Here is a 22,202-nt window from a genome sequence, read left to right on the forward strand (position 1 = left end):
CAGAGTCCCCCCCCTTTCACATCAGAGTTCCTGCTGTACTTTAGGAGCCCCTTTCACCTCCGTCTTCATTCCCCCCTTTGCATTACAGACCTACTACCACAAAAGTTGTATCGGCACCCTGGTGGAGAACGGCTGGGCTAGGGGGATATACATATTCATAACTTGAGCTATTGCATCTTCTCACACTATTGCCAGGGATTCTGCAGGCAGAAGAAAATAGTAACACTGGGCTTGGGGAGAACCCAACAAAGGCAGAACATTCCATTCAGCTTAAGCTAACTACAGCCTAGCAGTACTAAATTTAAAGAGTCACTCCTGCATAGGGCAGGGTGGCTACATAGGCCACAAATCTTAGAGCTACTCCCTGCCACATTTAGAGCAAGCTTGCACACTCATATCTTTTATTGTTTTACATATAAAGCTATTGGAGGTGAAATAGCTGTGCAATAGTGGGCAATGCAAGCTGAACTATCACTGAATAATGGATGAGGCAACGTTGATAGAGATGACAGGTATTTAAACATTGTAAATAACAGTACGTGTGTGCCTCCAAGTCCCAGTAACAGATGAGGCAGCATGTGAAGGAAGTAACATGCAGAACAAGTGCAGTAACTTTCTTGTTCAGTGTAGAAATACAAATTGAACGGTTTGCTTTAAAGTTTAACTATACTGATATCTGTGTGGGGGTAATAGTTTGTATATGTATTAATTACTTTTTATTTCACATGCCTTTTATCTATATGTCTCTTTTATAAGCATAACAAACTGTCAAGCAGAAGTAACATTGATGGGGAGTTGAACAAATTGTGACACAGCAAGCAATTTTTAAAGCTTGCAAATAAAAGCCAACAGGTGTGATTCCCCCTTGGCAGTGTTATTGTTTGTCCAGGCTCCTGTTACTGTCACATTTGTTGGACAGCTTGGTCTGCTTGGAAATGGTAAGAAAATTATGAGTAAAGGTATGTGAAAATGTTCTACAATTTTATATGTTTGTGAAGGTTCTCATTCATCCACGTCATGATATATCTGTAAAAAAATCAGTCAGGGCAACTGGACTTGCTGTATTTTTCTTGACGTTTCACTGGTCATCTAACCAGCTTTCTCAATTCAGAATGACTTGTACAAAAATTCTCTGGGAATAAATATTTAAGTCTTTCTGAATTGAGAAAACTGGTCGGATGACCAGTGAAACGTCACAGCAAGTCCAGTTGCGTTGACTTATTTTTTACAGATATTCTACAATTATAGTTATTATCTTAAAGCAGGGGTAGCCAAATGTTCGTCTTTACAGCTTTGGTGAAACTGCAAATGCCATCATGCATTTGCCTCTGGGAGCCATGCCTGTGGCTGTCAGTTTGCCAATGGCTCATGAGTATTGTAGTTTTAACACAGCTGGAGGGCCAGAGATTGCCTACCCTTGCCTGCAAACATTTCCTTATTAGTGTGCACATAGCCAGCAATTTGGCATTGACATCATCGCTGTGCTGTACACAGCTTGTGCAGAGAGCAGAGCTGCGGAAGGGGCCCAGCAGGCTCCACCCATTAGGGGCTGCCTACAGATAACTACAAGGGGGCGTATACAAAAGCAGTCACCCTGCACAAGGAGAGAGCAGCAGTGACCAGTCTTTATTACAGGAAGCTCCTGCAGAGAGGGACAGTTTAATACTGGATTAGCGGCACAGATCTTGGAGAATTACACAACACACCCAGGTTTGAGTAAGGCTATACATGCCTCTTGTATTAAGATGATGAGTTCTTATCCTGGAGTTCAGCTTTAAAACATAGCTTCTTCTAGAATCTAGATGGTCTAGGGCAGTGCAGACAGTGTATTAATAGGATCCGGTTTTAGTGCTTCATATTTGGGATCGTAGGATCCAGTTTTCAGCGATTGTCTCTTATAACCTTTCTACCTTCAGCCTTTTCTCTACACAAACCTAAGATTTCATACCTGACTTAATACTCCTGCAGCGTTTTTTATTTTAAAGTCAAAATATTTATTACAAAAAATAATAGTATTTTTTTATTCTTTCTTCTTTTCAGCAAGTTACGGGTAGAAGCTTTGGTGATAAAGACTTTCGCACGGGACTGGAAAATGGAATCCTTCTTTGCGAGTAAGCCCATTTCTTCTTTTGTTTTTGGTGGATAAATAGTTCTGATATTGTTGTCTCCAACTTTTAGAGGTGTCCCTGGAACAAGAGGTAAGGAGAAATCTTCTAATGAGGAGTACTGCTTCGGGGACAACTTTCTAAGAGGGGAATGGCACTCACTAGAGATTTCCTCTAACTTCCTGTTCCGTTTCTGGGACAGGAAGTGAAGGGAAATTTCTCCACGGGTGCACAGCAAAACAATAGCCTGACAGGGGTTTTAACCCTTCCCTACACTTTCCAAAACTGAAAAAATGTTTGGCTATAGATGCACTTTAAACGCATGTGTAGGTAGGCCTCTTCCAGCAGAGGTTAGGTTGTAGTTCAGAATTTGATGGTTCAGTTTGGGCATAGATGGAGAAGATGACAATGAACTTTAAAAGTCTAAACAAACTCCCTTATACTTGTGCAGGCTCATGAAGTGCCTGTGAAGTGTGCAAATATTAAATACTGTTGACTTGTAGACATGTAGAATATTGTGTGAAAACATTTCATAGTCAGTTCATCTTTTTATTAAAGGCATTAACATTATACAAAAATGGGAAGAACCGTACAAAATATGTCTTCATCTGTATCACAGAACAATTACAAACTTTGAATGCCCGAACATGAGAAATACAAAAAGTTAACAGTAAGTTAGCAAAGAACATACAACGACACCAGTAGGGCTTCTGAGGGTAGGTCACCTGAATACCAGACAACCTACCTGAAATAATTTGACAGGAAATCTGGGATAAAACAAATAGATAATATAATGTTTCAATAAAACTATAGAAAGGGAAAGATGGGAAGAAGGGAAGAACAAGCGTAAGAACAGGGTCGCCATGGTCCAAGTGACACCATGCATGCCGGTGTACACAATACTCTAGCTATCGAGTACAACTAAAACAGTGTGAAAACATTTAATAGGGAAATCTGTGGTAGACCTCTAAACTTATGACTATACTTTGACTTTCCTGACACGCATGCTTGTTCCGGGACAGTCTTGAGACCATTGGATGAACATCACAGCCAGTCAGCTAGCATGTTAGGAGGAGATCAGCAATGGCAAACCCCATATTTCGCTTAGATTAAATTTAAAGTTTAACTCCAAGCAAATGTCTACATACACAGACAGAATACATATAGGGAGGCTGTTTTACCTTCTAATGGATTTGTATTTTTGCCCATCCAGTCTTGAGCTTTGCTACACCACCCAACTCTGTCTAGCAGGGCAGGAGAGCTGATTTTTCTCTGCAATTCATGAACACTAAAAGGTCTCCTCACCACACTGGATTGAGATGATTGATTAAAGGAGATGCAGCACACTGATGACCTCTCTGCCACAGCCCTCTCCTCCTTGCACTGCAGCACAACTGATTGACTTTTTGTGCTGCTTCTCCCTCCCCCAGCCTGTGCTCTGCTGTACAACTACTGTAAAAGGCTGACGCCAAGTAAAATTCAAGGATGCATTAGGTGAGATGTATTGGCAGATTAAAATATACACCTCCCAATAGTCACACGATGGCTATATAGATCGAGAGCTGAGCGCTCATGGTCTTCTCCCTGCAGAGAGCCAGGGCTGTCAGTCACAGCTCCCTGCAGGGATTCCCCCCTCCCCTCTCTGTTCTTCAAGCACTCATTGGAGGCACAGAGGGGAGGGGGTGGGCACAGCTGGCTCTACAGAGGCAGAGCCAGCTGTCAATCAGGCAGGGGGGTGGATCCTGACCAATATTGTCAGGATCCTTCTCGGTACAGTGTGGATCTGCACTGTCAGCCTCTATATGCCTACTATGGGTCACAGGAGTACATTAGTAAATAGATTCCTGTGGCCCAAATGAGAAGTAAAGCCAAAAAAGGGTTTCACTTTGCTTCTATTTTAATGAATATAGAGCTGCCTTAATTTTTCTTTTATATCTTCCTGGAGTTCAGCGATAAAGTATATCTGAAGCCAAAACTTTTTTTGTTCCATTTTGAACAGAAAAGGGAAAGGTTAAAGTAGTATTAAGGTCTGGGCGTTTTTTCCCTTAATGCATTCTCTGCATTAGGGTAAACAATGCCCAGAACCTTTTTTTCTTCCCCAGTCACCCTCAGTCACCCCCCACACTTATCTGTCAGCGATGCTCGTCCCCGCCGCCGGTCCCGAACTGATCGTTCATTCCCTGTACTTCCTGGTTGCAGGGGGAGGATACTGATGGTAGAGGAGCCATAGGCTCCTTCTGCCATCAATCAAAGAGAGAAGGGCAGTGGCCTGCCAGAGGGCTGTGTGTGTCTATGGACGCACACAGCCATTGCAGGCACGAGCGCGCACAGTTGCCCCCATTAGAATGATGGTGGCACCCGTGTAGGGGCTGGGGGAAGAGCGCTGCAGAGACCCACTAGAAAACAAGGAATTTAAAAGGGCAACATCCTCCGGCAAAGGTGGGTGTCCGAATAGCAACTATAAAAACATTTACAAAAAAAGGTTTAATATCCATTTAAGCCGCTCATGTGTTTTTTTTTTTTTTGGTTTTTTTTTTTTCTCACCCATAACTTCTTGAGTGGTGGACACAACAGGAAATGAGAGGAGATCTCATTCTAGAGTTACCACTGAAATAGGTGTCCCCTTTGAAATATTTCCCCCCGTTCCTGTTTTGGTAACAACTTGATTCAGAGTCACCAGGACACACACAGCAATAAAAAAAAGCATTACAGGGGATGTTGCCCTTCCCTACTCCTTCCAAAACTAAAAAAAAGTTTGGAAAAGGTTTTTAAAAAGTTTTAAAACCATTTTAAATCTACAAATCTCTTTTGAGACAAATGGTGTTTGATTAATGAATGCTTTGAAGGGCTTGCTAAATGCCTGGAAAATAACTAGAATCAGGCCACATACATAAATAACAACTAGGGGAAAATGCCCATGTGTCCAAAACGTCTGTGCAATGATACTGGGCATCTTTGTGCCCCTAATAAATGTAATTTGCTAAATCAGGTCAAATGGAGTCCTATGGGAAACTGGTGTCTTTAACAATTATTCATTGTTCCTCAATAAAGCGATTGCCTGGCATGTTCCAGCATGGCTATGTTCAAATAACATGTCAAATAGACACAGTTTATACTGGACATTTTCCATGACATGCTGTAAAGAAATGAAATAGTGACAAGTATACATAAATATACGTTCAGTGTGTGTGTGTGTGTGTGTGTGTGTGTGTAGATAGATAATGCTTTTCCCCGCCGTGTAACCTGTTAGAAGCTGGTCTGAATTGAGAAAAAGCTGTCCGCTGTTCACCACACGTCCCTGACGCACACACGCACGAACACATTTACTCTATGGCTAAAGGACAGATAAAACTACTTTTTTTTATATCTTTCTGGAGCGCTATCCAGTGTCCAATAATGCCATATTGGGGAGATGACATATCTGTGATGAAATGATAATTTTTTTTCACAACATACAAAATGCAATAAAAGAGTTGAGATTTTTGTGAGAGATCTTGCCACTTGAACAGCCATCAGTACTGTGTGTTGGATATTCACCTGTGCTGTCTGGCAGTGGTGACAGGTTTTACAAAACCAGCTGCACAGAATTACAAACACTGGCAGGTAAACTGTATCCACGTCAGTATTTTACCTTTTGTGTTTAGCCTTGAAAGTCGATTTACATTAAAGCCCCTCTCTGGGCATGACAATTTCCCCTCCCATCCCTGCCTCACACACATTCAATTTGTATACCTTCAAAATAAATCATTTTAGAGCTTGTTCACATGACGTCCGGATTCTGCCCGGACCAGATCCGTGCGCTCAATCACCCAAAATGTATCCCTATGTGTTTTTTGGGCTACAGTTCTCAAGAGCGCAGTCAGTTCCGGTCCGGACAGAAAAAATACTGCATGTCACATTTTGTCCGGTCCGGGAACGCGTCAAAAACGAAAACGCACTGCACTGCAGCTAACATAATGACAGCCCCACTCCAACCAAAACAGGAACACATCAAAAACGCGTCAAGAACGTACTGCATGCATATCACCGCGTCTCCAGATCTGGACCAGAAAATCGTGTGAACAAGCCCGTAGGGCCCATTTACACCAATGGGCTTGCTGGTGTACATTGTGCACGTGCGCTGCAATGCATAATGGATGTAACGGATCGCAGTATTTCCTTTTTTTTTCTCCATTTAAAGTTGACAAAAAAAACACCTTAATTTAACTCATTGGGAAACCGTGTGTTGTGCCGGGCAGCTGTTCATTGTAACAAATTATTGTGCATTGTATAAAAAATGCAGACATGCACACCAATGCCCTTTTCATGTATAAATAATTGTTTTCTCCATGTCCTTGCGTTGAGTCCGCGTGTTGATCAGTGCAGCTCGATGCACCTGGTGTGAAGAAGACCTTAAGATTTTTTTTTATACTTAAAGTGCATTTTCAATTTTGCAGCCAACTGCTAGGGCTCTCTGTCCTAACAAAGGGCTAAAGTCTTGAGGACATTGGAGGTAATTTATCAGAACTGGAGCAGGCAAAATCTGGAGCAGTTGTCCATAGTTAACCAATCGGCTTCTATTTTCAGTTTGCTCAGTTAAGCCTTGAAAAAAAAACAGAAGCTTATTGGCTGTCAGATTCTGTCTTCTCGTTTTGATTATAATGAAGGGGAGCTTAGCATGTCCTAAGTCTTTCTATTAGGGCCCAGTCACACCATCAAGAGTGCGTTCGGCCTCTGCAATGCAATCCGACCGGCATTTTTTGGCTGTGTTTTTGATGCGTTCCGGGACGTTTTTGGTAGTTCAGAATGGGCTTTCAGTGCGTTCCAGGGCGTTTGCATGCGTTCCAGAGCAGGTAAAATAGGGCTTGCTGCAGTTTTTTTACATGCTCTGGAACTGAACGCTGCGGTGTGAACTAGAGCCCAAAATACCATTGGAATACATTGGACGCAGTTTTGATCCAGTCTAACTGCTCTGCTCCTGGAACGCGCTTGGTGTGAACAAGGCCTTAGGTTAGACAGTTTCCTGTTCCTGAAATTGTGAGAGAAGCTTGCAGGCCTATGCCAGCTTCTCTCACAATTTCAGGTATGTAAAAGGTAAGAAATATATTTGTAAAACATTTTTTTTAGAGAATATGTGTGAATAGGAACACATAACAAATATATAGTGGGGGGTTTCGTCAATTTTGACTGCAAAAGTGGCAATACTCTTTACACCCGCCTTCCATGTCCTGTGTCAGCACTGCTTCTGAGGAACCACAACTGGAGAATCCAGCGCTGCAGTAGACTGGATGCCTTTTCTTGTTGTCATCCTACTGCTGCAGACTTCTGAGGACCCTGCAGCTGGGCAGCCAATACGAAGTGTCCACAACACCCATAAAGTAACATGGATCCCTGAGGGACCTTCCTCTTCTGCCGGAAAGAAAATTAAAGACTTGGGAGCCAGAGCGCCATGTGATCGCACATTAAGATAAGTAGTTTGGGCATCTAGAACAAAATTGAATGCAGATGAGTTCAGCTTTAAGATCATATTATTGGCTATGGAAAAAAAAAGAGCTCCACATATTCCCCTTTCCCCTCACTATGCCACACACTATCCTTCTACAGAGCGGGTCCTGCTGGGTCTCAGATTTATAGAGCATGCTTGCTTCAATAGGGTCTGTTGTTTGATCACCGGACTGTCAGTAGGGCTGATGCTTAAACAGACTGTAGGAAAAACTCTACATTCCAGGCATGGTGGCACGGTCAGCTACTGCAGATGAGTTAAACATGGAAGATCTCTCTCATACCTGTCTTGTCATAACACAAAACAGAGCAGAAGGAAGACCCTGTTTATGGTTTGCCAATTAAAATATTGCGAGTTTAACCAAAGAATTCTGATCTGATACAGCACCTCTTCAAAGCATTCCTCGCGCTGGCATGCTTTGAAGATCTAACATTCCGTTTGTCCTTCCATTGACATTTCCATTTGTCCTTATAAACTCATAACTCATCACTTCGGCAAGGGAAGGTAGGCATTCAGTTTAGCTATCTTTTTATTTTAATTACACCACTGGTTTGCCTAACAACAAATGTGACAGGGAAGTGGACCTCGACTGTTGTATCATGAGAAGGGGGGAGGGGGGTAAATCCAGTTTTGTATTTAATGGGCAAAAGCAATTTTTTTCATTTCATTTTTCTTACTTCGTTAATACATTGAGTGGAATTTATCAAAACTTGAGCAGACAGAATCTGGAGCAGTTGCCCATGGCAACCAATTGACTTTCTCTTTCATTTTCAAAGCTGAACTGAAATGAGAAGCTGATTTTAAGCCATTGGAGCACACAAATGTTTCCCTCAGAATATCAATTCTGTGTGGTTAGTTACGCAGCTTTTTAAAGGAGAATTATGAGGTGAGTGCTTTTCATTCAGCCTTATAATCTAAGCCGACCTGTGACAATGAAACAGTCACAGGTTGGCTCAGTAGATCGAGAAGTGAGCGAACACATACCGGCGCTCGCTCACTTCTCGATCTATCCGTGCAGAGAGCCGTGACAGGGGAGTGACTGGATTCTCCCCTCCCCTGTCCGATCCTCCAGCGCTGACTGGTGGAACGGACAGGGGAGGGGGCGGGTACAGCTGACTCTGACTCTGCCTCTAGATAGGCAGAGCCAGCTGTCACTCACGCAGCTGGGCGGATCCAGACATAATTGTCAGGATCAGTTTCAGCTGCGGCGTCTCAGTATACCGCAAGCTGTAGCTCGCGATATACTTAACTTTGGGTAACAAAGATATACTTAGCTTTGTAGACACCCAACCATCACACCTATATGACCTTGTTGGATATCCTATTCCAATACCATGGGCATGGATGGTGTTCTTTCTTTTCTTTCTTTCTTTCTTTCTTTGTTTCTTTCTTTGTTTCTTTTTTTCTTTCTTTCTTTCTTTCTTTTTTTGTTTTTCTTTATTTCTTTCTTTCTTTCTTTTTTTCTTTCTTTCTTTCTTTTTTTCTTTTTTTTCTTTCTTTCTTTCTTTCTTTCTTTTTTCTTTTTTTCTTTCTTTCTTTTTTTCTCTTTCTTTCTTTCTTTTTTTCTCTTTCTTTCTTTTTTTCTTTCTTTTTTTCTTTCTTTTTTTCTTTCTTTCTTTCTTTTTTTCTTTCTTTTTTTCTTTCTTTTTTTCTTTCTTTCTTTCTTTCTTTCTTTCTTTCTTTCTTTCTTTCTTTCTTTCTTTCTTTCTTTTTTTTTCTTTCTTTCTTTCTTTTTTTCTTTCTTTCTTTTCTTTCTTTCTTTCCATCAGCAGGTTCCTTGTCAGCCGTAAAGGACACTATCTGCATTGAGTGTTTGTAAGGTTTTCTTTGGGTACTCTGGCTTCCATCTGCCAATCCAAAAACATACTGGCATGGTTAACTGAATTCCACCCACACTGGCCTTGCTAAGTATGTATGTATGTTAACTCTGTTAGAAATATTAGGCCTATAAGGTACTTTAGAGAACAAGGAAGCAGTCTGAATGGTAAAAGTGCTATATATGTACAGTATATGAGTCAAATAAATACAATACAATTGTTTTTACCATAGCAATGGGACTTCATAACAAAATACATTTCTCTTTTCTCATAATCATGTCGGTCAGCCTTTTTTTCCCCAGAGGAACCCTTGAAATATTTCTACAGGTCTTGTAGAACATTTATAAATAATATGACATACCTAGCATATTTGAAACCTTTTTTTTTTTTTTTTTTCCTACCTCTTGCTCTATACCTCATCATTTGCAGTAATAATCTGGAAATAAATTAATAAAAAGAGAAAAACAGTCAAAATGGTGGTATCCCCTAACAGATCAGTGTACATGTTCCCCTTTGCATTGGTGGTCAGTATAGGTAGGAGATCAATATGCCATTGGCCACAGCTCAAGAAACCCTTAGCAACCTCAAGAGCAACCATAGGATTCCATAGAACCCTGTTAAAAAAGGCTGTTGAAGGTAATGTTATCCGGTCTTCGTGCCATTTTGCAGCTCCATACCATAGGCTTTAGAACAGCATGTGTACAGTGTAGGTTGTGTTGTTTCATGTTATGGGGGTGACACATGGCATATATTTAGCCCCTCGTGTCCGCCTTTTTTGCACACTGATAATTTGCTGGCAGCGTGGGTGGGCTCCTGTCTTTTTGTTGTGTATTTTTCTGTTTATATGTACAAGTTTCCTTTCTTAAGAGCTGTAATCTTGGTGCAATTAGTACATGTAATTAGAGACTCCCTTGGTTCATAGCATTTATTGAGATCATGAATCGAGCAGGTCTGGAGCTGGCATGTGGCCACAAATTAAGAGAGTAAATACGTGAGCTTTTATGGTCTGTCTTTATATTTGAAGCTCCGGTTTGTAGTTTAATTAGGTCTTAGAAGTAATTTACTTTCAAGGATGGAAATCGGAGTATCAGAATGTTTTTTTGAATGGTAAGATCAACAGTAAGATTTTATTTGTGATTAATCTGCTTCGGAAGATTGAGGAGTATGACTGATGTCTCCTTGAAGTAATGTCTTATGGTATTTATTGATGGATGCAAATATTTAATTGCATGTAAGTGTTTTAAAATGTGATAAAGTTGTATTAAGGGCAATCTCAGGTATTCTGGCTATATTATGAGCTCACCAACTGACCAGTAATAAGTGTATCCATGGTAGTTTGTTCTCATAGGCTTCAAAGTACATACCAGTCAAATGTGAGTGCTCAGCTTTTAAAGACCTCTCACTATATTCAGGCTACTTGTTGAATGCCTGTGATTTTTATCTAAACAATTACCTTGTGTAGTTGACTACTTAGGTTGCTGAATCTAAGCTTGCGATAGAGCACATTGTATATCCCCAGGGTCCTAGCACTCTCCTTTTGTATTTCCCCGAGATGCAATTTGCTTTTTACAGAGTCATTGGACAAGAGACTGCTGACCTGCCTGAAAACACTCTGTAAACTTGCTAAATATGATTATGGTGCATTATATAAAACTAGTATTGAAGAGCAGCATACTACAGATGAGTCAACCTTCTTCTTTCTCCTTCTATTTGCATGTTCCCTGTGAACATACGTACCGTACATGTAGCACAGCAGATTGGCTCCTGGTGTTATTGTTGCCTCTCCCAGACCAGGTACTGCTTTATAGGAGATAATAAGAGGCTGAAGATTCAAAGGATTCTCCACCTACTATTAACTGCATACGTATTTTTGATGTGATACAGTTAAATAAGGTTTTAAAATGTAACGTACAGGGATAAAATTATTTATATCAGACTGATTAGTAGAGCTGCAGCTAACGATTATTTTCAAAATCGATTAGTTAGCCGATTATTAAGTTCGATTAATCGGTTAATCGGATAAACAATAAAATAAAGTTTAAAAAATGGCTCCAGTGATAGGACTACTAGCAAGCTTGGAGCGGTGGAAGTAAAAAAGAAAAAAAAGATAGTGTGGTGTGCAATATAGTGAAATGGAAAGTGTAAAATTATACAGCAATGAATGCAGAATGGCACCGGCTATAGAGGACTACAAAACCCAGCAAAAGCACATTATACAGCACAATGCAGAATACCGCCAGCTATAGAGGAATACAACAAATCCCAGCAATAGTACATAATAGCTGGCGGCATTCTGCATTGCGCTGTATAATGTACTATTGCTGGGTTTTGTAGTCCTCTATAGCTGGTGGTATTTAGCATTGTACCACTTTATAATGTACTATTGCTGGGATTTGTTGTAGTCCTCTATAGCTGGTGGTATTCTGCATTGCGCTGTATAATGTATTATTGCTGGGACTTGTAGTCCTCTATACAGCGCAATGCAGAATATCACCAGCTATAGAGGAGTACAACAAATCCCAGCAATACATTATACATACAGTGTATAATGCATTGCTGGTATTTGTATTCCTATGTATAATGTACAGTACAATGTACCATCAGCTATAGAGAAATACAAATCCCAGCAATACATTATAGAGCACCATGTGTGGGAAAGTGCAGGCTTACCTGACCAGTCTTCCAGCAACTTGCTTCTGAGATTGGACCTGTCTATCAGCGGCTGTCATCCCCCCACCCCTGCTCCTCCTTACTACATCTCCGCGCGTGCCTTGCCGATCGTGGATGGGCAGGAAATGTGAGGTGGGGAGGAGGTGCGGCGTGTGGAGCGTGGATGCGAGCGGGTCTGGCAGCGGCGAGCGTGGGGTCGGGAGGATGTGCGGCGCACAGCGTGTGGAGCTGTGAACAGGGCCAACTGATCGGAAGCCGATTAATCGATTATTGAAAAAGTTGACAACTTTTTCAATAATCGATTATAATCGATTATGTCGATTAGTTGTTGCAGCCCTACTGATTAGTTTCACATGTATATCTAATAACACTAAAAAGACACTAAATTCCATTTGGGACTTCTTGAGATATGTAACAAGTCCCTTTATGTACCTACACAGAAGATTGTGTTTCAAGAGTCCACGTCTAGTGCAAGGGCTGGTTCACACCAACTGTGCTTGGCTGCATGTTGAGTTAGGCAGCTCATTCAGAATCGGTACATTTTTTTTTTAGCACATTCTGCATTTTTTGCAGCGCAGCTTCCCGCAAAACACATTGTGGTGCAGCACTTTGCAGTGCAGATGTGTTGTGTAGGTGCATTGGTGTGACATTTAAAATAAAAGGCACTGCAACACACCAATGCATGTACCTTATGGAAACATGCATTGGTGCGAAATGAAAACTCTCTTGGGATTTTTAGTTTTTTTCCCCCAATATTTTTGGTAAAAGATACAAATTTTACCTACTGGTTATATAGAAAACCACTTATTTAGTCTTTTGTTTCATTATTTATTAGTCCATTCAGACCCATGCAGTTGCTGTTTTTGTTTGTAATTATGAAATAAAACCTTTGGGGCCTTTGTCTCAATACTTTGAGCTAGATATCGATCTTCTGATTTGCATTTTTTCCCCTGAAAATTACATAATCTTCTAGTTATCTGTTAAGATTCCTATTGTGTGATAAATACGTTAAAGAGGACCTGTGTTGTGGAAGCTGTGCTCATAAAAAGCAAGCAGAGGTCGAAGGACAAGTCCACAGTATTGCCTGTGAGCTCCCTTTCCCCATTACTGACTTACCATGGCTTGTTTTGCACTGTGTCTCTGTGGAGGCAGCTATCTTGGTAGGGGAATAGGACTCTGCTTTCTTATGTCCCCAAGCTGCCCCCTCCCCCCCATCCTAATGACTGCTGATCTGATAACTGGGGAGTATTAATAAAGAAGTGGCAGAAGAGGTGCTGAAATCACAGATCCACAGAATGAATGCAGCAGATGCAAGGAAATCCTGGCACTGCAGGTTGTCAGGTACGGCTTTCTCTCCAGTAAAGAGAACAGTGCTGACTACCAAATCTCACTTCAAATCTTGTGAGACTAAAAGTCACAGGCACAGTGCTTTAGAATACCTTACATTGCAGATGTACAGCTATGAGTTTAAAGGCACCGGATGTGCATTACTTTTTTTAACGTCTCTCTCTTTTTTTACATAGATCTTTACATAGATCTACTGCTAGCAAGCAATAGATATATTCCCCAACATTTAAAAAAAGTTGCAAAATGACCAATAACTTACCTGTGTCTATGCCGATCGCTCCTGGCTACAGAACAATGCTTCATGCAGGAGGAAGTGTTTGTGTATGGGCTCATGCGCACTCGATCGCATCGGAGGGGAGAGGAGGAGTGTTTCAGTGTAAGTGAATCCACACAGCCAGGAGCATGCTTGCAGAACAGACTCTGTAGGACACAGGAAGACATAGGAGTCTACGGTGGATCAGAGAGCGGCACCAGCACTGGAGGGACTGTTGGGGTCTGAGTGGTCTTAATAGGCATCACATAAGGTAAGTCCTTACAGCACCATTAGGGTGGGGGGGTAAAAAACAAGCCTTTAGGCCTCATTCACGCACAAATCGGCCTGCACGTACAGCTCCGTGCTGCGTGCAGGGCCGTACCAAGTAGCTGCCGGGAAGGACAGGTGCTGCATGTGATTAGAACACAGCCCCCGTCCTTCTCTATGGGGCTACGCGGCCGCACGCCCCCCAACGCTCACCTCATTTGCAGGTCCGTAGGGGTGCGGGTGATCGCATTCATACGCCGCCGGAATGGATCCTGTATGCGTCCCGCCCAAACCTGCACCCCTACGGACCTGCAAATGAGGTGAGCGTAGGGGGGCGTACGGCCGCGTAGCCCCATAGAAGGACAGGGGCTGCATTCTAATCACACGCAGCACCTGTCCTTCCCGGCAGCTACTGGGTACGGCCCCGCACGGAGCTGTACGTGCAGGCCGATTCGTGTGTGAATGAGGCCTTATTGTCACTTTAATAATGGTACATTTTTAGGGTACTGCTTAGGCACAGTTAACATCTTAACTGTTCCCCATAAGATAGCAAATCTTCACTTTAAAAGGTCCCTCTCTTAGGAAGGGTAATATGTCCTACAGCTGACAAAGGCACTATTTTCATGTCCATTAGATGAAGTTTAGAATTTAACCATAGCAATGCACTTCCTTTCTTCATGCTTCATTGCAATAATAGAATGAACTCTTTGGCATTGTCTGGAAGCACTTCATTCATTAACCAAGGAAAAACTTGGAATTAACACTCTGTGGTTAGTACAAACAGAGCATAATGAAAGACACGTTAGATAATCTGCAATAAAAATTGGCAGAGTCCAGCGCTATAGATAAATTAAGCGAACAGTAATATGTGGCATTGTTAAACAGTTGTACTATTCCTATACATACTTCTTATTTAAACACAGCGCCTACGTATGCTCCCATGCCTCCTAATGTATACATTCTGTTTTCTTATATTGAATCTTTATACACCTGTATTTATTCAACTTGCACCAGCCGATATTCAATAGTCCAAATCCAGTTCAATTCGGTCCTTGATTCCAGTTATTTCTTTCTATTTACTGCAGAGACGTGCTCCCTGGAGGGACAGGTGCGGTGGTAATTGCGTAATTGCATGCAGCTGTCTCTGCGTCCTTGTGGGAGGACGCGGCTGCACTCAGATCTGAACCTGCACATCTGTGAAGGTCCAGGTGCCCACACTTGGACGTAAACACTTTTGTTTTGTTTTTTGGAACCTTGTGTACCACTGTACCATTTTTGTTTTTCAAGGATGTAGTCAATTAGTCAATAATAACAGTGAATTATAATATAGCCATGCCAAAACTGATACCTGGACCTCTTGACCTTCCAACCCAGAATGTCCCTGCAAAAGTTTTCAGTCTTTGGTTTCTACAGCAAGAACAAAATACAGCGCTATAAGTTTTCACAGTGTATTTGGACAAATATCCGTGTGTATAAAACACACAATGGGTCTACAGGTTTGTGCAAACACAAAAAAGGTGTATATAAAATAAAATGAAATAAAAACTAATCTAATAAATTTATATGGGGTGTGTTGCTGTCTTTTTGTATAAGTTGTATGAATAACCATCAATATGTATGCAAACATTTTATATACACCTTTTTTGTGTTTGCACAAACCTGTAGACCCATTTGTGTGTTTTATACACATGGATATTTGTCCAAATACACCTTGAAAACTTATAGCGCTGCACTATTGATTAATTAACCCTTGAGGCATCCAAGCCTGAGTCTCAGCAGCTTGCAGTTATAGCCGGTTTTTCGCCTTTTACTTTCTTTCCTCCATTAGCGCAGAATATTTGTTCATTTAAGAACAAAATACAGGTTTTTTAAATCGAAGCGTTGGTACTAGGTTTTTCGGTATCGAGTAACGGTATTTTTTTTCGGTACTCGCCGATAACAAATGCCTGTGCTGTGTGCCCCGTTTATCAGGAAGCTGGACAGCGGATCATGACCCACTGCTGAATTCCTATCGCAAGAACACTGGCTTCACTTCCTGAGGCTGCCTGGCTTCCTGATCAATCAGGAAGCCGGGTGGTGGGTCATGAGGTGCCCGCAGAGTTTCCAGATTTGCTAGGAAGCCATCTTCACTTGTTGCTAGGCAGCCTGGCTTCCTGACCAATCAGGAAGCTGGGAGGTAGGTCATGACATGCCGCCCGGCTAACCAATCGGGAAGCCAGGAGGGGAATAATAACCCACCACCCGCCTTCCTGATTGGAAAGGAAGTCGGACCCATGCTCCCTCGGCGCTGCCAGTCATAGGGAGATCCCCTTCTGAACGGAAGTTCCATTATTGGAGGTAAGTATCTGAGCATTTGGACGAGTAGGAGTACTTTGCCCAAATACTTGGTATCGGCACCGATACTAGTATTGGTGCATCCCTAATTGGTAAACATGCAGATGATGCTATGCATGTACATATACAGTGCATTCAGAAAGTATTCAGACCCCCTTCACTTTTTTTAATTTGTTGCAGCCTGATATTACAGTTGTTTAAATTCTGTTTTTTTCCCCTCATTAATTTACACTCAGTACCCCATAATGACAAAGTGAAAACAGAATTTTAGAAATTTCTGTGAATTTAATAAAAAGAAAAACACTGAAATATCACATGTATTTAAGTATTCAGACCCTTTACTCAGTACTTTGTTGAAGCACCTTTCGCAGCAATTACAGCCTCAAGTCTTTTTGGGTATGATACGACAAGCTTTGCACACCTGGATTAGGGGATTTTCTGCCATTTGTTCTTTGCAAATCCTCTCAAGCTCAGTCAGGTTGGATGGGGATCGTCGGTGGATAGCTATTTTCAGGTCTCTCCAGAGATGTTCAAGTCGGGGCTCTGGCTGGGCGAGTCTAGAACATTCAGAGAGTTGTCCCTAAGCCACCCCTGTGTTGTCTTGGCTGTGTGCTTAGGATTGTTATCATGTTGGAAGGTGAACCTTTGGTCCAGTCTCAGGTCCTGAGCACTGTGGAACAGGTTTTCATTGAGGATATCTCTGTACTTTGCTCCATTCAGCTTTGCCTCAACACTGACAAATCTCCCAATCCCGGCTGCTAAAAAAACGCCCCCATAGCATGATGCTGCCACCACCATCTTCACTGTTGTGATGGTATTGGGCAGATTATGAGCGGTGAATGGTTTCCTCCAGACCTTTAGAATTGAGGCCAAACAGTTAATTCTTAGTTTCATCAAACCAGAGAATCTTGTTCCTCACAGTCTGAGAGTCCTTCAGGTGCTTTTGTGCAAACGCCAAGCAGGCTTTAATGTGTTTTTGCACTGAGGCGAGGCTTTCGTCTAGCCATAAAGGGCTGCAGTGATGGTTCTCCTTCTGGAACTTTGTTCCATATCCACAAAGGATCTCTGGAGCACAGTCAGAGTGACCATCAGGTTCTTCATCACCTCTCTTACTAAGGCACTTCTCCCCCGTTTGGCCGGGCAACCAGCTCTTGGTAAGAGTCCTGGTTGTGCCAAACTTCTTCCATTTGAGAATTATGGAGGCCACTGTGCTCTTGGGAACCTTCAGTGCAGAAGAAATGTTTTTGGAGCCTTCCCCAGATTTGTGCCTTGCAATAATCCCGTTTCTGAGCTCTGCAGGCAGTTCCTTTTGACCTCATGGCTTTTGCTCTGATACAGATACAGATTGATATTGTCACCTGTGAGGCCTTCTATAGATAGGTGTCTGCCTTTTCCAAATCATGTCCAATCAATTTAATTTACCACAGGTGGGCGTCAATCAAGGTGTAGAATCATCTCCGCAATGATCAAGAGAAATGGGAGGCAGCTGAGCTCAATTTCAAGTGTTGCAAAGGGTCTGAATACTTATGCCAATGTGATATTTCAGTTTTCACTTTTTCATAAATTCACAGACATTTCTAAAATTCTGTTTTCACTCTGTCATTATGAGGTACTGAGTGTAGATTAATGAGGAAAATAATGAATTTAAACAACTGTAGTATCAGGCTGGAACATAACAAAATTGAAAAAAGTGAAAGGGGTTTGAATACTTTCTGAATGTATTGTATGTGTGTTTTGTAACAGGAGCTATGTGACAAGTCTGAAGAATTAAATTTTAAGCGGCTAAGACCTTCCTATTAAAATCACTGGTAATATATGATATTCATAAGAGAGTAAGGCCTCATTTAGATGGGGCGTACACACCCGTGCAGCGTGCAAGCCCGTAAACGGGCCGATCCCGGGAGGGACAGGTGCTGCGTGTAATTGCACGCGGCAGCCTGTTCTTCCCTATGGGAGGACGTGGCTGTACACCATCATCCACACACCATAAATTGCGCAATCGTGCGGGTACAGGTTTTCTCACTGCGGCACACACTGTCTGCGTCCAAGTGTGGACACCCGGACCCACACGGATATATATTTTAAATGTTTGTCAGTGCCCATTGCCTTGAGTAGTACTTGAGGTTTTATTAGTTTTAACTTGACGCTGGAACACAGTATATATTAATATATTTCGGAAAATTCTGTGTAATAAATCAGCGGTTGTGTGCTAAAGATGAATATAAAATACAAATGAAGTGTTTAATCACAGAGCACTTGACTTTAGCGTCAAGAAAATGAGTAAGCATTTGATCACAGCACAACTAAAATGTAAAAGAAAAAGGATGCCACTTGGCACTTCATAGCATTAAGTAAAAGGATTGAGAAGATGCCTGAAAAAAACATTGAAAATAAAGTAATTTGAAAGATCTTTGGGTTAGAATACTAATATGGCTGATCGGAGAACATGTGTAAAGTGATTATATATGTCTTGATATTAAAATCACCCTGGGAAATTACACTTGGAAATGTAGACTTCTCCTGCTGTATCAGCTTCTGTCTAGCCAAAAATGTGAAGTTCAAAAGGGAATAAGTACAACCTGAGCAATGGAGAAGAAATGGAAAGTAACACACGTGTTAGGTACAATACCGCCATGTTCCAGTAAGGAAATTAAACACTGAACACCTTGCCGATGAGGTATATGTGGAATTAATTAACTTATAACACCTTTTTTATATTTCACATGTACGTCCCATTTCATCACTTACTCTTGCATGCGTGTTTATGGTCTTGGCATGTGGAATTGAAGCTATTTAAAGAGAAAACCAGGTCTTATTTTTCAAATGCATGAATAATATCTAAATTTCATACTTGCTGCACAGTAACTAGTTTCAATCCTGTACTGGAAATGGTGGTGGAGATTAATAGTCAGTACATTCTGTCCATTTATCTGTGGTCCCTTCACAGTTCATTTCACACACTTCATACTTTACTGTTGGGCAGAGACCACTCTGTCTGACATTTTGGGCTTCTTTCAGTGCTGGAACGCACGGAGCATCCAACACACAGCTTCCTTTAAGTGAAGGTACCCAGTGTGAACTACCTACCCCCTAAGAACACCCCTGTGTTGTAGTTTATCAGTCCTGAGATGCAGTGGCTGCCTTCATTTTCTTTTTTTAAAGTGAAGTATATTTTCTGCAACTACAGTAAAATACCTGTCCATCCTGTCAAAAATGTTTTTATCCTTGTAAATTCCTGTGGACTGAACTGAAATTTCAAACAGTGTTAGTTTTCTTAGTTATCTGTGAACTAGGACTCTGTATAATGGAGGTGAAGTAAAGGGGAAGTGTTTGTAGTTCAAATCAGGAGAGCAGCCTGGATATGCAGGTAGTGAGCATTGTCAATGTAGGGCAGCAAGTGTGTATTGGCAGAATCAGAAGATGAAAATAAAGGAAAAGGGGCTGAAAAAAGGAATCTAATGCAGCCACCACATCGAAGGACCGGTATATAATGGGCTGATATGTAATTTTTGGTTTTAGACCAGAGGTGCCCTCCGGCTCTCTTTGTGCTGCTCGTCACATATTGGGCACTTTGCCAGGTATTGAGAGGCTCTCTGCATTCCTGCACCCCCCCACTGGAATGGATCCAATACTGTCATATGGAGTAATCGCAGCCTACCAAAAGAAGAAAAGTCCCAGCTGGAGGGTGGAAAGAAAGTGAGTGCTGTGGGAGTGTGTGATCAGGTAAGCACTGATCACCAATGAAAGGGGGCAGGGTGAAGGGGGCATTGACCAGCATTGTAGGGGGTAGAGGGGGTTAAAGGGATTAACAGCAATGTCTAGCAATCCAAAGTGCGGAGGGACCAGCAATGCAAGGTGTGTGTATGTGGTGGGAAGGGTTAACAGCGCTGAAAGGAGGAAGTTAATAGCATGGACACCAATACTGGTGGTTATCATTGTAGTCACTGACATTAGTATTGGAGTCAAGTATTGTGTCCACTAACACCGATGCTGGGTTTTTTTTATTGCGCCCACTGAAACAAATGACAAATGCTGAGGGGTTAATATAGCTGACGCTAATGCTGAGCACTTATTGCTGCCACTGACTGCAATGTAGAAAGGTATTATTGCTGCTACTATCACCAGTGCTGGGGCTTATTATTCCTGGCATGGTCACCAATGCTGGCAGTTACTATTTCATCCACTGGTACCCATGCTGGGGGTTATTATTGGGGTCACTGACACCAATGCTGTGGTTATTTATTGCTGCCATTGTTACTAATATTGGAGGTTATTGCTGGCACTGTCTTCAATGCTGGGGTTATAATTGTGGCCACTAACACTATTGCTGGGAGTTATTATTGTGGTCACTGACCCCAATATTGGGATTTATTATTTCTGCCACCCTCAGTACTGTTAATGGTTATTATTGCAGTCACTGACCTCGATAGGGCTTATTTTACTTCTTCTTCCCCTGTGTGTGTATTGCTGTACTTTGCCACAAATGTAGCAGAACTGGAATATTCGGTGTTTGTCACAGCCCATTTATTTTAGATGGGCTGCCTAACTCGATGCTGGGAGCATCAGAGGTCGCACTTAAGGTCCTCTAGAATCTTCACATTGACCCACCACTGGTTTAGATCAGCAGAAATGTGTTGATTTTTTTCATGACTAATCCTGCCACAGCATCCTTACTTGTCAAGTGAGCACATGCCAGACAAAAAAAGATTTTGGCAAAGGGCTGTGCAACACCAACAAGGCTGCACAGCCAGTACTTCAGTGCATTAGGAACTGGTGAGTATAAAGGTGCCCATACACTTTACAACCCTCGCAAGACTTTTGTCTTGCGAGGGTTGTAAAGTACTTACAAAAAACGTACGATCTGCCCATCTTGACTAGCAGACATTGGGCTTGCGATGACTGCAATGAGGGGCGGGCTTCCGATGACTGCAAATGGGCAGTGTGTGTGTGCACACTGGGCAGTGTGTGCGCACACCGGCCCGTTTGGCAGTTGTCGAACAAGCAGGCCAATACCTTGCCGAGAATCGTACGATTCCCGGCGGGTTTTCCAGCCTGCTTGTTCGACGGAAGACAGTATACATACTCAAGGTTTGGATCTAGAATTGATAAGAACATCAAGATTCCACCTTCCAATTTACTGATACAGATTACAAAAGAAACAAAATAATTGTATCCATGCTGTGTCTATTTATTGAAATAGATTTTTTGCATCCATTCCACAGATGATGACAGTGTTCAGAGCAGTAAACCTCTATTTATATTCAATAATGCTTTAGATTTCCCTCAATACATAATGGCCTAAAGGTTTATGGAAACAGCTGCTGAGTGTAGGACATCATGGCTTCCGCAGCTATGTTTGCTTTCCTACTGTCCTGTTGATGGGTCCTTGGTAGCATCAGCTATGCAACCTGTGGAAACCCCAAGGCAGGTATAGAATAAATAATTAAGAGGCTTGCCTCATCACAGTCTGAATATTCTCAGGTGTTCTGGCAGCTAGTGAAAACTGATGCTAGAATAAACTTGCCCTTCAATAGCTTTGACCAAATCTGTCTGTACATCTCCTTGGGAAAACGTATCCTGGCGCTTAGCCTTGTGTGTGCTTCCGCTGCGCCCCGCTGCTCACCTTTACTCAGGGATTTAATGGGTAAGATGATGAATGAGAAAGATTTTGCAATATCAGACTCCTGGCTTTTGCAGTTTTATTATGATGGCTCTGGAGTGCCTCTATAGTGCTTGTAAGGTTTTTTTTAGTTTTTCATTTGCATGTGCCTTTGTTGATTTTGCATACATTTTTTACCGAATACCTTTTCTAGTGAGCCTTGTCTGCAAAAACCTTCTGACACTCGGGCCTCATTTATTGTAGACAATAAGGGCCCGTTTACACTAGGTGCAGTGCGTTCCGGCCCAATTCTGGCCAGAACGCACTG

General features: G+C 42.0%; 1 protein-coding gene across 1 annotated transcript in view; it reads left to right on the forward strand.

Moving 5' to 3' along the window:
• LIMCH1 (LIM and calponin homology domains 1) overlaps window positions 1-22,202 on the forward strand; it is a 249,817-nt gene that overhangs the window by 96,441 nt on the left and 131,174 nt on the right. Inside the window, exon 2 of the mRNA XM_018564460.1 lies at window positions 2,041-2,111. Coding sequence (XP_018419962.1) covers window positions 2,041-2,111 — 71 coding nt within the window. The remainder of the gene's footprint in view (window positions 1-2,040; window positions 2,112-22,202) is intronic.

This window comes from Nanorana parkeri, unplaced genomic scaffold (genome assembly GCF_000935625.1).
Source record: "Nanorana parkeri isolate BGI_ZX_2015 unplaced genomic scaffold, ASM93562v1 scaffold24, whole genome shotgun sequence".
In the NCBI taxonomy this organism is placed as follows: domain Eukaryota; kingdom Metazoa; phylum Chordata; class Amphibia; order Anura; family Dicroglossidae; genus Nanorana; species Nanorana parkeri.